The 16,250-nt window shown below is 48.7% G+C and overlaps 1 protein-coding gene across 1 annotated transcript; it reads right to left on the bottom strand.

Moving 5' to 3' along the window:
- Positions 1 to 826: 826 nt before the first annotated feature.
- RHOU (ras homolog family member U) lies at positions 827 to 8,244 on the bottom strand. Its single transcript, XM_058835907.1, has 3 exons — positions 7,635 to 8,244; positions 6,798 to 6,856; positions 827 to 3,823 (listed from the first exon to the last, which is right to left on the bottom strand). The coding sequence occupies exons 1-3, from the start codon at positions 7,957 to 7,959 to the stop codon at positions 3,368 to 3,370; spliced, it is 840 nt and encodes a 279-aa protein (XP_058691890.1). The 5' UTR covers positions 7,960 to 8,244; the 3' UTR covers positions 827 to 3,367.
- Between the last annotated feature and the right edge of the window lie 8,006 nt (positions 8,245 to 16,250).

Genomic DNA, 16,250 nt, shown 5'->3' with positions numbered 1-16,250 from the left:
TGTGCACTGATCTCCTTCATCTACTTTGTGCAGGTTGTGCGCATTCCCATGGTTGAAAATGCCTTGGCCTTATAACCCAAGAGACAGGTGGCATGGGAGGACACCCTGGTATGCCACCCCCTGCACGCTCCTCAGCATCCTCTCAGCTCCCAGAAAAGCAAACACAATGGGGACAGTTTACCAACCTTGACTGGTCCAGAGCAAAGCTCCTTCTCTGGAGCAGTTTTGGAGCAGGACACTGGATCCATGGGAATGCCTGGAGGTCTAGATGCTGCTCCCTGCTTGGCTAAGACAGGGCACCAAAGGGTGGAAGGTTTTTGTACCACAGCGATCCACAGCTCCTGAGCACGAACAACCTCAAACCTCACTCACCTTGGCCCTGGCATGAGAGATGTGACACAGAAAGGAGTGGAAAGACCTATGGTACCAAAAGGGAACAGGCTCTGCTCTTCCAAGAATGCCTCCTGGCTCCCCCAAGGACACATGTGGCACAACTCGCAGCAGGCCAAACACCCCAGTTGTATTGTGTTCCCTGCTGCTCACCCCGCTTTCAGGGCCAGGCACAATGAGCCTGTCCATGACTCACAGGGCCACAGCAAGATGCTGCTGTGTTGGCAGGGAGACAGAAAGCTGGCCATTGTACCCTTCCTACCCAGCCCAGGCCCCTGGGGATGGGGCAGTGCAGGGAAAAGGCAGTATTTTCTGGGCAGAGGCCTTTTGCTGGGGCACTGGGAGCACAGTCCCAGTATTTTGCTGTGTATTGGCACAGTGCACGGCCAAGGGACTGCCCTCCAGCCTCCTCGAGCAGGCAGCAGAGGCAGACACGTACACAGATCAAAATTTATTTCCAAATACCTCATTTATATCATTCTCACATGAAATATTTCTTTTGGAATATAGCCTACATTTAGAAAACAGAAAAGAGTTTTTTATAAGGCACATCAGATTATAGACTACATAGAGACATCTCCCCCTCATTTATGCTCATAAAATACTGGTAATTTTAAAAGTAAGATTTCTAAAACCTAGACCCTGTGTAGCCCCATGTAGAGCAGTATCAATAGTTATCAGACCTCAGTTTACACACACCTAGTAAAGGGCTATAACAAGTTGTATATAAATCACATCTTCAGAAACAGTCACAGCTGGCTACATTCAAAAGTAATGCTACTCCAGACTATGAAACAGGCTGCTTATAAAGTATAACCTACTGCTTCCAGTTCAGCATGATACCAAGCAGTATGATCTTGCAGAGGAAATTTTGTTATTTTTGTAAACGGAAGCTGCTCAGATTCAAGCCTGTCTCCTCCTCAAAACCACATTTTTGAGCGACCGAGACTGTTTTTTACAGAGAAGCAAAGCACCCAGGAGAAATCTAGCTTTGTTTTTCTCCCAGATGTCAGCATGACTGCATATCTAAAATCCTGTCAAAGAATTTGAGTAAGAAATATAAAGGCTCAGATGTTAACTTCAGGACCAGTAAACATTAAACCATTACCAACCAAGTCAAATGCATCCAGCTTCTGTGGATAGCTTTCTGCTATGGAAACTGTTTTCCAGGCTCTTCCAGTGCAGAAGCCAACATATTTTTATTGAATTAGGCCCTAGGTAAAGATTTCCATCCCATTTTCAAGTTTTCAGTGATGGAACATTACCCATTCTGCACTCATTCTTCTGTAGAGAAGGAAAAAACACTGTCTGTGGAGCCTATGCCAATAACCCAGAATCCATTTACATAGTGTCATTTTCCTTAATGGGCCAGGAGGTAAACTGTGGTCAGCTTTATCAACTCAAATAGCCTCCACAGTTCTTTATTTCATACACTGATTCGTTTCTGATGCAAAAGGGTTCTGGCCTTCTGTCATTACAGTTTAGTTCAAGAATAAGGAAAAGGTCACTTCAAGGCTAGGGCCAAAGAGCAAAAAAAAAAAGAAATATAATTTGATTTTGAACTATCTAGGGGAGGGAAAAAACCTAATTGTGGCCATAAAATGGCAGACAGACAACACAAACTGAATGTTCTCTGCAGAACAGGTTTAAATACTGATCCTTGCGGAGAGTCACATTATCATTCGGGTCTCTCAAACTCACTAGAACTGCAATTAGGCTTAGAGTTCAGTAGGAACCAGATTCAGAGAACAGGTCACACTCAGCTGTGTTGATCCCTCATCTACATTTAGGCACATTTAAGTTAATCTGTTGGACTGATCTGTAAAAAAAATAAATTATCAGTTACATTTTGGGGATGGCCTCAAACAATTTCACAACTATAAGCTTGGACAAGATTCAACCACAGATGACTGCTGCCTTTAGAAGGGAAACATTTAACTTGGTTAGAAACAGCATCATGAAGAGGATGCAGCAGCCTCAGTTTCTAGAATCCAGTTTGTTATAAATCTAAATCTGCCTGATTTATTACTTGTTTAGCAGCCTTAAAAGGTAAAGTGGGGCATCCTGAAATTCTTGGCTGTAGACTTAAAACCAGATGTGGTTTATATGGTGCTGCACAGGTATTTGTTACATTGCTTAGAAAGAAAATAACAAACCCAACACAACAGTATTTACATTCCTTTGAGCTGAAATAGATGAACCGTCGTCATGTCTGCAAAAACACAGAGGAAATCGCCACTGCTCGAGGTAGCGAGTTAAAGCTTGGTCATGTTCTTGGGCTTCCACTCGGCTTCCTGGGAAAGGCAGGGGAAGGAGGACAGAAGGGACTTTCTGAAAGTCAGGAGGTGACAAATGAGATGTCAGCTCCATAAGGGATTAGGTTCCCTCACCACAAGCTGAAGGTATATTCATGACCTTTTTAAACCGTGGCATTTGCGTATAGATTACACCTCTTGCATACCCTTTTAAAAACGATCCCTAAGAGCATTGGCTTGGGAAGACACAAAGAGAGCAGGAGTGGGGTTTTAAAGCTACAAATGTCAGTTAGGAGGCACAGTGTTATTTTTCCCTTTGATCGTCCATGTACAGAGCTCTACATTTCCACCGTTGCTTGTGCGTTCCTCCTGCAAAGCCCTGGCAGTGAAGGCCTCTGTTGTGCTCCTCCCCATCACATACACCTTACAACAGAAGAAGTTGAATCCTTTGGACAAATCCTTCTTAGGTCACAGATACATGGTGCTTTTTCTTTCCTTAATGAGAAGTTCTGGTCACAAAACCGGGGGCCAGACCTGATATATAGCAATTATTAAACTAAGAATCCTTCTGCAACCCTTGAAAGGGCAACCGAGTTATCCAGTAGCAACATATACACATACATACAGATCTACACTATACACTCAAGACGACACGAATTGAGATTTCAGCTAATATAGCCTCTATTGATTTTCTCAGAGCAGCACTCAGGTCCTTGCAGCCCCTATACAAAACAGCAGTATTTTTTCCACCAGGATTTGGAGAGGTTTTTCATCTTGTCTGGAGTCCTACATTTGGATTTCTTTGGTTGCTGCTGGGTATCCGAGTACTGAATACCGGCCACGATGGCTGCATCAAAGACCTCCTTGAGGTTTTTCTGAGTCAAAGCGGAGCACTCGATGTAGGACGCGGCTTTTATTTCCTCAGCACAGAGCTTTGCAGCCTCCTCCGAGACTGGCTTTTCTTTGCACTTGTCCAGCTCGATGAGGACTTTGACATCCTCCCGGAGGTCTGACTGCGTCCCAACCAGGATAATGGGTGCTTTGGGGCAGTGGCAGCGAATTTCAGGAACCCACTTCTCACTCACGTTCTGGAAGGACGAAGGGCTCACCACGCTGAAGCACAGCAAGAAGATGTCCGTGTTGGTGTAGCACAGAGGCCTGAGCTTGTCGAATTCATCCTGCACAGAACAAAACTGTGTTAGGACTCCACAGAAAGAGCATCTTGACAGGCACCCCAAAATGAGCACCCAGACCACTCAGCAAGGGGTGGTACAAGCAGAAGCCACCTGTACCCAGCCTGAGATCTCATGGCTGCCAGCCAGCACACACCCTGCCACCACTGGGCACACAGAACAAAGGTGGTGGCTTCCCCGCGTACCTGAGATTTTCCAGCTAATGCTGCAGATTATTTCAAGTGCTTAAATATCTCCTTTGCTCTTTGTACACAGGCCCTCTGCCCCACTTCAGCAAAGCTGCGGGAAGCGGGTTACGACACACAAAGCCACAAACCTCTGAAGAGGGAGAGAGCACTTTCTCCAGGCTCACCTCTTCTAGGGTGAGTCAGTGAGCAGCTCTGAGGAGGAGCACTGTGTACCTCAAAGCTGTTCTGCCCACAGACCTGGGCAAGGGGAAAGCAGATATGCAGCAGCATGTGTACCTTTCTGGGTACCTTTCCTGGAGACGGCTTTTAAACTGGTAACTACTTAGCAACATCCTACAGGATATGGGAATAATTTCCCTGCCATTGTGCCCAGGGATTTAAATCTGATGGGAGCAATAATGACTTTCAATGTGCAGGCTTAACATGCCAATGGCATAGAGTAAGAGCTTTACCTTTCCCTCCCACCCATGCCACATCAAACAAACTGCACACAGCCTCCCAGCACTACCCTTCTGGGTTATTTTTTTTTTTTTTTTCTTTTAGTGGGAACTCCAGCAAAGCAAGGCCCTTTTTCAGCTTCAGGACTAAGCCACAAGAAAGTCAAATGCCTCATGGTAACAAAGGTGTGCTGATCCTCAGGGAAGAATGCAGCTAGAAGAAAGGGTTACTCCAGGCAGGCTGCTTTTATACTGACAGCAGGATAAAACCAGGGTAACACTAGCAGCCTGAACAGGTAGGATTTGCCTCTGCGGCAGTGACATTTTAATTAAAATTGACCATGTTCTCAAATGCTTGGAATTGAAAATGCACACAAACATAAATATACAAATATATCGTTCAGTTTACTGATGAATTGCAAGTTCATCAGCGTGTTAATTTTTGAGATCTGAAATTTTGCTTTAAAGCCACTGGAGGCCTAGGACATGCAGTGTAAAGTCCCCTGGAAGCCTCAGAAATCTTGTTCTGCTCAAAAGAATTTTTGTAGCAGTATCTCTGAGAGAGACAGACATCTATAAAACACCAGTCAAGAAAATAAGATTCATTAGCTCTCTTGATTCTCACATTAAGGCTCAGAGGAAACCAGGCTCTCACACCACTCAGCTCAAGAAAAACCCCACATGTACTGAGAGATGCTGCTCTGAACAACAGGGCTGTTTGCAGAAAGGCACCTTGCCATGTAATTTCCTCTCCTTGCTACATGAGAAACCTCAAAAGGGCTCAATTCAATGGGTTTGGAAGCAAACTGCAGATATGAAGGGTTCTTACTAAGATGAAATAGTTCCCTTTATAGACTATGTACAATCCTGCCATTTCAATGGTAGGTACATGGCCTGCAGAGACTCCACACCTTTTCGGGCTAGTGGTGCTGAAATAGAATTTCCCGCTGCCTGGAGTGCTTTTTTTAGCTCCAGATTTCAGCAGCCATCTCCCAGCAGCAGTTTTATCAAAGTATTCAGACAGGAATCTTTTACTCACAGCAAATTCTGTCAGTTTAGAATAACCCCTTCATTTTAAAGGCAGTAACTTTACCCATTCCAGCTGCACTTGGGCAGCCAGAGCAAACACCTTAACCATTAAGGACAGGGAAGACAAGGGGTGACAGGGCCCATTCATCCCTCATGCAGCTTGCAGCTGCATTTCCACAGGCTGTCACCCGATGGCAATTTCACCTGCCGTGCTCTGCATACACACATGCACAGCCAAGACTATTGCACTATCAACCTATCTCTTCAGTAGGACACAAAATCATGGGACAGTTCTGCTGTTTGACTTCATATCACTACCTGCAGAAAGCTGTTTGTAGGATTTTAGCTCTGGTTTGTAGGGCACACTGCTGTCTACTACTACAAAGCCCTTAAAACCCCGTTCCTAAGTAGGGCACCCAGTTACTACTCATCTAAATAGGTTTGTATGTTAAGACCACTGAGATTTTTCAGCATGGTTTTGGCGAAGGCATAGACCTAGATCCACAAAGCTACACAGGACCCTAACTCCCACCGCCTTCAAATACAGCAAGGGAGCAATATTTTTTGCCTACTTTTGGTTATCCAGCCTCGACCCTGGCAAGCAGTGTTGCACACTGCTCAGGGTGGTACAAGCCTGGGTCTTCCAGAAAATCTGAGGCGGTAAGACATGGGTTCGTTCTTTTTATGTATCAGGCAAAGTAGGAGATGAGAGGCATCAGCCATCCTCATCTCTTCAGGTTGTAGATTACAGCAAACCTCAGCTTTGCGGCGGCAGCACTTTCTAAATGGGTGGGAATGGCGAATAGGAACCCTACACGGACAACACCCAATAATACTTTTTTCTCCCTCCAGCTTCTGTGCCTTCAAAAACACAGTCTCTATCTCTGGACACCTACAGCAGCTGTGGTTGCTTTGCACGCATACATGCCAAACACCCTAATTCTTAAACCCGCAATTATTTAGCAAAAATAAAGACAGTGACAACCGCTCAAAGAGAAAACCAGGTGGTCGTTGAATCCCCAATATGTTCAGCATTTCTAGTCAGGCTAAACAGAGCTGCAGCTTGAGCCAGCAGAGCAGTAGCCTATGCCCAGCCCCTATATGGAGGCACAGTACGTCCCCCGCCCTTCAACAGACAGGCAAAGCAGTGAGTTAAGCAGCAGTGGAAATGACAGCAGATAATAACGTGATCAAACACTGGGAATACTTTCAAATCCATGAAGTCATTTGCAGGACTACTTTGCGCAACAGTAACAACTTCTCCCCTCCCGCTGTCACTTAAATCAAGTAAGTGGCTCCACTGACCTGACCAGCTGTGTCACAGAGCTGAAGTCTCACCGGCTTGCCATCCACAGACACAACAGCTTTTGGAGAGAAAAGACGGAGGGGGGAAAGCTATGGTGAATTCAACTTTACATGTTTTCCGTTAAAGAAAAAAAAATAAAAAGATTTACCATCCCTCAGGTTTTATAGCCTTTTCATCAATTATTCTAGATTTAACAACTTAGCAGAGCTGGAAGGGAGTCCGTCGCTAACACGCGGGCGCACACAAGCTCTTCAGGGCTTTCCGATTCATTTTACTACACGAGATGAGTTAGGCACTGAGGGCACAAGTCCACCGCAGGCAGCGCGGGGAGCGAGCCCAGCAGTCTGGGATATTCTTCTGCTACAGAGGTTTAGCTTTACTTCCTCGTATACATTCAGCACGCCGAGGACACGAAAAGCCCCCGCGGAACCGCAGAGAAACCCCTGGACTTCCCCCTTTGTAAGGGCAAGACGAGGAGTATATAAACCTGCCCTTTAGGCGCATCCGATGTCCGCGAGAGCGCTAAGCTTTCCACCGCAGGGTTCCCAATTAAAGCCCGGCTCTGGCCGCACATGACACCCGCTGCCAGCCCGGCTCCGTTACACCGGACACCGGCCGGTGCTGCTGGCTGCGATGGCAGCCTGACAAGATCGGTCCTGCTTCGTAGAGTCCTGCTCCCCATAAATACATCACGAAATCACCGAACCTGGACATCGCGCCCTCTCCGCGCAGCCCAGCCATGGCCTCGGGAGCGGCACGGGCGGGACGCGCCGCTCCCCAGGACGGCAGAACCCCTTCCCGCCGCCCCGGCGGTCGCTGCTGCCCCGATCACTTACCGGAGAAGTTGTCGAAGGCGGTGGGGATGTACTCGGTGGGGTACCCGTTGGTGGTGTAGCTCACCACCAGGCTGGTCTTGCCCACCGCGCCGTCTCCCACCAGAACGCACTTGATGCTGCGCCGCGGCTCGGACCCCGCTCCGGCCCCGGCTCCGGCCACGGCCCCGGACCCCGCCGCCCGGCAGCGGCCGCCCAGCGCCGCTCCCAGCGCCGCCGCCGCCCGCCCGCTGCGCACCCTGCGCGGGGGCACCGGCGGCACCTCGCAGCCGCCCGGCGGCACCGGCTTGCTGATGTATCCCGCCTCGCCCTCCTGCTGCGGCGGCATCCGCGCGGCCACGCAGAGCCCCGCGGCCCGGGGGGCGGCGCGCTGCCCGGAGCCGCCGGCCGGGGGGCGGCGGGGCGCGGCGGCGGTGGCTGCGGCGGGCGAGCGGTGCGGGGCCCCGGCGGGCCGGCAGGAGCGGCGCGACCGACGAGAAGCCAGCCCCGGTGCCGCTGGCGGTTCCCGGGCGCGGGCGGTGGCGGCGGCTCCCGGCGCGGTGGCGGCTCCCGGCGGCTCTGCTACCGCCGCGCCCCGCGCGCCAGAGTCCCGGCCGCCGGCCCCGCGCCGCCGCGTGACACTGCCGGCGCGGGGAGGAGCCGGCGCCGCGCGGCCCGGCACGGCCGCCAGGCGGCGCCGCAGCGCCCCGCCCCGCGCGCACCGAATGCCGCGGGCGGGCGGAGGGGGCGGGCCCCGCCGCGAGGGCGCGCCTCTCATTGGCCCGCTCCCCCCGCCGCGCACCGCCATTGGCTGGGTTCGGCGGAGGGGGCGGTGCCGCCCGGCCCGCCGGGGCTCGCGCCCGCCCTTGCCTGCGGAGGCGCCGTGAGGGCCCTCCCGGACCCGCCGGGCAGCGCTCGCCTCGCCGTAGGGCAGCGCGTCGGGCTTGGCAGCGCAGGAGAGCCCTGAGGCTCCGGGCGGTGCTCTCGGCGTGTTTGCCATGGAAGCCGCTGAGAGAGCTCCCACCTGCACGCTTGGGGAGGGGCAAATGGGCCGTGTGCCGTGGGAAAGGGGCCACCTCATTTTTAGCGCCTTTGAAGTAAGTTGGCCATGGAAGGTTTTGAAGTAAGACACTGAAAATGGAAGGCTGATGAATAGCCTGGCTCTGTTCTCGATTGGAAACATTATTAACGCTTTTCTTATGAGAACCTTAAAAGTACTACACAAATATGAACCGCACCACCTGAAGAATCTGGGATGTCTCATTTGACAGGCGGCAAGTGCATATATCTGAACTTACCCAAATCAGTGCTGATAAGTCTATGGCAGAGTTGAGATTTCAATTTACCATTTTTAGCATCGCTGAGTTGCCAGTGAGTCCTGAAGTGCTGCTTCCCCTTTCCCTCAGTGAAGTGGAAGCCCACGTGAGGCAGCACATGCCCATCATGGCCCATCTGTATTTCCCGTGGTCACTGGAGCTGACGTCTTCCCAATCCTTTAAACCCTGGAGCGGTGTGGTCTAATCACCAAAGGTTCATGTCTCATGGAAAAAAGTGCGCTGTGCAGCTGATCTTTTCCTAAGTGCCCTGGCCTCTTCCATGGGAAGAGTCACTGTGGTTCTCCACAGGGCTATGGCTCTTTGCACAGAGACATTCTGAAACAGGGCCAAAGACAAGGTCCCCCGTGGCTGAAAACAGCTGCAAAAACCCCAGGTTTGATACATTGTGCATACTATTGAAGATACATGGAAGAAACATCTCCCTGGAGCCCCATGCCAGCTCAGCAGATCATAGAGGCTCAGTGCCACCCTCATGCTCAAGACCCATAGAGGCCATTGACCCTCCAGTGGGATATCCCAGTCCTGCAGAATTCCCTTCCCTTAAATGAACAAAGATGATGCTGTCACATATGGCATTAGCCACAGAGAGAGCCATCACAGGGTACCCAGCTACAACCAAGACACATTTTCCCATTGGGTGCTTTCATACATTTATCACTTCTTGATGAAGCCTGTGAGAGATCACCCAGATAGCTGAGCTCTGCCAAGGTAGAAGGACTGGAATGGGAGCCTGCCTGCACTCATGCTTATACTTAAGTAGCAGAAATGGCTTAGTTCATACCTTTGGTTATTTTGGTACATATTCCTTGTGGAGAAGCCGAAGTTAGAACAAAAGCATTCTATTTTAATTTAGTGTAATTATAGCCTGTCTACCTAGAAAAGCTGAATTACTTTAACAATATACCGCAGCTAATTCCCTAGAGTATGGATGCAGTTGTGCCAAGATAATGCTAATTGGGCTTATTCTTGTTGGGAAAGGGAAAAATTATGTGTGCATTGCAGGCTTGCTTTGCAAACAGCTGCAGCTGTTTGAAAAGTTACCTCCATGGCAGCTTGTTGCCACACTTGTTCTTGGGTTTGCTGCCTCCATAGCAAAGCCTTACAGCAAGCGTGCTCCACGGCCACCTGGCTGCAAGATCACAGTGTTTAATTCAGTATTAGGTGCCATCAGCCCAGCAGGTGTTCCGTGGAAAGGTCTGAGACTACTGTGTGGCTCCTGCGCTGTAATGTGAGGGAGCTCAGAGATATCTGTGGTGCGGTAACATCTTGAGTGGCAATGCTGTTTCAACGGTATAAGCTCAGTATTAGAGTGATGCAGGTGACAAATGACATCCCTGATCAAAGTTAGGTACCAACCCCGGTACCAAAAATTGCCATAGGTTCTCCTTTTCCTTAAAGACAAAAGGGAAATGGATTAATTGCACAGAGGTTTGTGTCCCTTCTTCTGAGCTGAAAACAAGCTGCTTTTCAGCGGAACTCTGAAGGTAGTCAGGATCTGCATAAAACAAGGAATATCTTCAGTCATCTCCTGTGAACTGCTTTGAGTCTGGAGACTGGATACTGTTACTTCTGGTGCATTTCCTCCCTACTGCTCTGTGCAGGGGGCAGAGCCACATTTGCAGCCCAGTGTTTCATTTTCATTCTGCAGGGTTCCCAGTGTATGCCTAGCTGCGCCTCTGCCCAAGACAAGGCATTGCTGGGGAAAGGCATGCCCACTGGGAAGAGGTACAGATTTTCAGGATCTAGTTCCCTCAGAGTTCATTCTTCAGGCTCTGAGCAGCATGCAAGAAAGTTGTCTCCCGCACACATGAGCTTTGATAGAAAGGTCCATTGTGCCTGAGGAGCAGAGCTGTCAAGAGGAGTCTCCATCTCCATGCCAAGGTTTGTATTACCCTTCTGCCAGAGCCCACAGCTGGCAGTTTTCCATCTCCTGAAATCCAGAGGAACTTTCCACCTCAGGGAAAAAGAAACTGGAGAAAAGTCAATAGACCAGACTAGCTTCATACCACATTTATGCAAGGAAACAAATAAAAGGAGCACTATAATTATATTTTAACTACCTTTTATTCTCAGCAGCATCCCATAAATCAGGTACCTTGTTAGGACTGTGGAATGTCATCTGATGCTGGAAGTCAGCATACAGTAAGTATGCTGTCAGTAAATGCAGTAAAGATTATAAGCTGGTTTGCTTTGGCCAATTTGGACAGTGTGTCACATGATGAAGTCATGACAGCAGATGATTTCTGTCCATTTTGTCTGGTTTGGGCAAAGAGAAGGTGAGCAGATGCACTGCAGTATCTGACACCACACCAGGATGTGGCCCAACTGAGAGCACAGGAATGTGCAAGTCATGTCATCCCTTACCAGCAATGGCAAATGGCAAATGGCAAATTTATGTCCTGGATCAATGCCATGATGAGAACTCAGTAAGACAAAAGATGGACAACCACAAGGAAAACTCCCGTAGGTGGGAGATGAGAGGGTGGGCAATATGTACTGGGTGACAACCCATTTGAATGGCACTGAAAGATGATGTGAGAGATCTCCTCATGCAATGCTGCAAGCAAAAAATGCCACATGTACATTTTTAAACACCTTCAGCAGACAAGTACAGCTGATGTATTGAGCTAAATAGGCTGCAGTGGGACAGCTATAAGAGTCTGCATTGTTTCTGTGCTTGGGGAAGGGGGTGTGAGTGGATTCAGAGCTGCATGGTTGGCCTATACTGTAATGTACCCTGCTCAGTACAGTAGCCTTTTGTGTAAGAGGATGAGCTAACCGGTTGTTTTGCAGAGGGGGGCCCGTTTGCACTGCAGCAGCAAGTCAGAGCAGCTCCCGGGCAGCCATGGTGGCAGTGGGCTGAGGGGGCATTGATGGAGGGATGTTGTAACAGATAGCCCCTGTTTCTGAGCTTTTGGCCTCAATCCTATCACATGCACACATCTTACAGGTTTGAACCCAATTGTTTTCAGAGCTCTAAGCTGGGGGATAAACAGGCTTAACTCCACATAGGTCAACAGGGTGGCAGTTGTCTGTCTCAGGGCTGAATTTGACGCATTATCAGCCAGTTCACAGAAAAAGCTCTTGCTCTATCCTACATGCTCATGTTAGTCAAATATTATTCTTCGAGAAAAAGGACAGTGAGAGGAAATTATTTTATCAGGACGTGAAGTAGGTCATTGTTATACCCTGGATTATCATTTTCCCTATGATACAAAAAATATGAACTGGATGTTTGCCTTGGAGAATGAAAGCTTTCTTTTCTTCTTTTCTTGCAGAAACTTGAAAAGCTTAACAGGGAAAGAGGTGAGGGAGTGAGGCAGCATGCTCTGAACACGATGTGATGGACTGCTGCTTGTTCAGGGGAAGGGTATGGCCTGCTCTGCAGGACTGTCACCAAGATATTGATCTTTGTCAAGAAGAGCAACCCCAAGACTTGGAAAAACATCTATCTTTGATGCCTCCATTCATTTTTAAAAGAGTTGGACCCCAGCAATTCAACTGAGCTGATCACTGGCAGGAGAATTGGTGAGAAAAGAAAGGGAAAGAATAGGAAAGGAGGGAGAGAGCAAAGAAAGGACAGCAAACCAGGAAAGAAAAGGCAGCTTTTATAAAGGACTGCTCTGACCTGCTCTGACTCTAGAGAAGTGCCTTTGAGGCTGTTCTATGAGAACTATGAGGAAAAAGGGCTAGAGAAGTATATAATATTGGTACTTGTATATTTAATTTGTAGTTTTAAAAATCATACCCATTTTCCAGAGCTTTTTTTAGTAACATTTTCATGCCCTTTGTATGGATTGCAGGGAAGTTTTCATTATCTGGGGAATAGTATCAGTAAGTAGCACACATCATTAACACAATAAATTCTCACCACCCTGCCAGCTAAGTTCTGATTGAATTTAGGACAGGGTACCAAAAACTCACAGACAAACCTGTTGTTGAGATAAACCTGGAAAAAACCCCACAAAGCCAAAACAAAGCATAATTGCTTCAAGGCTCCCAAATTCCTAGTTAATTCAGAAAACAAATTAACCCTAGCCTCCTATCTGCGGTCCCTCTGCAGGAGAACCACGGTGGGAGGTGAGCCCTTTATCTCAGTTTCAAAATCCTTTTCAGCTGATCTGGGGTCACAGATGCTGAAAAGCACTGCATGTCCTGATTTTGTGTGACAGTCACCAATTGCTTGTCGTGTAAGCCTCTCATTGCCTTAGGGCTGCCCCAACCCCTCTGGGTACACCAGAGCTGGGAGCTCTGCCCAGGGCTCTCCCTGCCAGCTCAGAGCAGGGATCAAGCAGTGGACCCAGCAGGTCACCTGGGCACTGCTGGGGACACACTGGATAAGACCTAGGTGGTGACAGATAAATGTCTTGGTAAGAAAAATAACAAAGATACCAGTTTGCCAAACATCTGAATGATGGAACTGTCCCTGCCTTGGAGAATATTGCATTTCACTGCCCTTCTGCTCACTGGGATTTATAACTATTCTTCTGTTTCTGCCACAGGAGCCCCATTTACAGAGACAACCTGGAGAGGGAGGAAGTCCAAGAACTAAGCTGAAGGAGAAGAAAACATGCTTGGATAATGTGCTGCACACTGGTGGGACTAATGGGAGTGATGGAGGAGAGAGCTGAGCAGAGAAACGACAGCACAGTTTGGACACATCTCTGAGGAGCCAGAGCGGAGCTGCCTGCACTGGATACAGTCATGGTATCTGCAGCACAGGTACTCTTTGCCGGACTGCCTGGCAGCCAACAGGTGAATCCCCTTATTAGTTTTCCTTAGCTGGCACAACCCCACTAGTTCCCCAGGTAGACTCCCAATACAGCTGTCAAAATCCTAGTCTGCCATGCTTCTGTTCTTTAGGGGTTCTCTCCAGCAGCTGGGAAAACTTTCCTTTCTCCTATGCATTCCCTTCCCTGTTAGAGCAACCAGTGAGTAACTTTTCTGCCACAGCCTTCCTGACAGTTGTAGCATTCCTCGGAAGAAACCCTGCTGGCTACCTCTGCTGGTTCCTGCTCCAGCCCTGATCTCATCCCTGATGTGACAACTCTCTTCAATCCATGCTGGAACTGAGGTGACCTGCATTACTTATGGACATCTTCATGTGACCACAGAGGCATATAGATATCCATGGCCTTCATGCCCAAGTGGACTGCAGTCCAACATCTCCCATGTACACTCCTACCCCAGTCTTCAGTGATATAATCTGTATTCCTGAAGTTGTCTATCTCAGAGGTATTTTCTGTACAACAGACATTTTCCTTTTTAGACAGGCTAAAAAGCCTTTATCAGTTTTCTTTACAGGGTGATGTGAGGCATCTGTTTTGTTTTCACACTGGTTAAATATCCAAAGTCTCCTTGAATGGGGATGAACCCCAGCAGTCTGTGTGCACCAAAATTCATTGGCCCACTCTGTGCACCCCACCCACAAGCCATACCCAAACTCCTCACTCTCCCAGAGTCTCAGGCCTCAGGACTGCTCCATAGGGGAGTCAAGATCCAGAGCAGCCTGCCAGATCTGGGGTTTCTTTCCCACAATGTCCCCCATTATGGCACAACAGATTAAGAGGTCTGGTCTCCCAGACCTTCAGAGAAAGAGCTGGGAGGTGCCAGGGAGATTCCACCTATGCAATTGGAAAAGCAGAGTTTGTCTCTGGACCAGGGAGTCTTCCTTGACCAGACTTAAAAATGCTGACACTTTTACATGGATAAAGTAAGTGCAGGGATATGTCTTTGCATTTCAGGTGCAGGGCTGTGTGTAAGAATAAGGTCCCGGTTTGCAAATGATTTGTGACAGAGGAGGATGCGATCAGACCTGACTGGGGAACGGGGAAGAGGCAGCTGCAACTCAGGCTGGTGGTGTAGAGCAGTGAGTGCAGAGGGAGGGAGTCAGCAGTGAGGCAGGAGAGAGGTTTTTGACATCTTAAACCCAAATGCAAACCCTGTGAGAGGAACGGAAATGCAAGACAGTGATCACTCCATAATGCTGAGTGATATGGTACTTGTAAAATATGTTTGGATTGGGCTGAAATGGCCACCAGCCAGGGTGAACAGAGTGATCAGAGCTCATCAATGCTCTCAGAGGAAATCCGCCACCTAACCACCACTGTGGGGTGTCCCCAGGGACGCCTCTCACTGGGCCATACACATCCTTGTATGAGGGGTCAAACCAGCTTCCTAATGGGACTCTTCACTTTTGTTAACAATGCTGGGATGTAAGGAGAGCAGAGAGATCTGTCTGCTCCACAGGGATGCTCCCATGACTGCTTCTTCACCCTCCCACTCCTGGAAGCTTGGCCCAGCCAATACATCTGTGCTAATCTGCCTTTGCAGACAGTTTGTACCATGCATTTTTAGTTGGTTACTCTGAAAGTCTGAAAAACAACAACTGGTCTTAGTGTTATCTCTTTTGGAGCCAGCCACTTCCTCTTGGTATCAGACTTGGAAGAACCCCATAGCCACTGCTGAAAAGCCTTTTCCCTTTCCATATTTAAAGATCTTTTCCAAAAGCAGTTGCTAGGATGTCCTTGGTGGGGATTGAAAGTCTTGGAACAAGCCAATGCAAGTGTTAGTTTTATTGAAAGTGAGCAAGAAGTTCTTCCCTGATAGCTGCCTGACTTTGAGGGCAGGAATTGCAGGAAAGCATCCACAGCTCCAGGGAAGCTTTGCAGAGGAGCAAAAGTCATGGCTTTTTCTGTGCTGCATGGTAACGCAAAGGCAAGAAATCAAAGAACAGGATTCACTTGGTGCAGAGCAAACCCTGCCATCCAAACCAGCACTGTCCTGGCTCAGGTGGTTGTATGTGGAGGCTCTCAGGTGCCTCCCTGATCTCCAGCTTAGCTGAGCCAGCTATGTCCATCTCCTATCCCTGCTGCTGGCAGCCATAGCTGGGGAGAGCAGGCACTTCTCAGCACCACCCCACCAGAAAACTGCTTTGGGAGAGAACTGTGAGCAGGTTTGGGATACTGGAAAGCAGTTATACAGTTGTATTTCTCTTTTCATACTTCCTATTCACAGGTTTTCAGGACTGCACTTTTCAACCATAATAGGCACACATAATCAGACATAGAAGCCAGGGACAGTAGAAGGTTTTCTTTCCTTTTCAAACATCCTGTCTGTTCCTAGGACTCCCTCACTAACATACAGGGCTGGGCCCAAGAAACTGCAATTCTAGTCCTTTGGAACTGGATTTTGAAAAAAGTCTTGACAAAACAGTATTACCAGCATGGCTCTACAAGGCAGACCCTTCCAGAATGGTTTCCTTTCACTAAGCAGTGTTTTCACCAGTCTGGTTTGAAACAGT

Source organism: Poecile atricapillus, chromosome 3 (genome assembly GCF_030490865.1).
Source record: "Poecile atricapillus isolate bPoeAtr1 chromosome 3, bPoeAtr1.hap1, whole genome shotgun sequence".
NCBI lineage: Eukaryota > Metazoa > Chordata > Aves > Passeriformes > Paridae > Poecile > Poecile atricapillus.
Note: the sequence above shows the minus strand (reverse complement) of the source record. Positions and strands in the feature narration are given on the sequence as shown.

Bases quoted from the DNA above. Each gene is read 5' to 3' on its own strand.
- RHOU (XM_058835907.1), bottom strand. From the start codon at position 7,959: ATGCCGCCGCAGCAGGAGGGCGAGGCGGGATACATCAGCAAGCCGGTG. The intron at 6,857-7,634 runs GTAAGTGATCGG...TCTCTCCAAAAG, and splicing joins CGCCTTCGACAACTTCTCCG to CTGTTGTGTCTGTGGATGGC. The intron at 3,824-6,797 runs GTCAGTGGAGCC...TGTTCTGTGCAG, and splicing joins TCTGTGACACAGCTGGTCAG to GATGAATTCGACAAGCTCAG.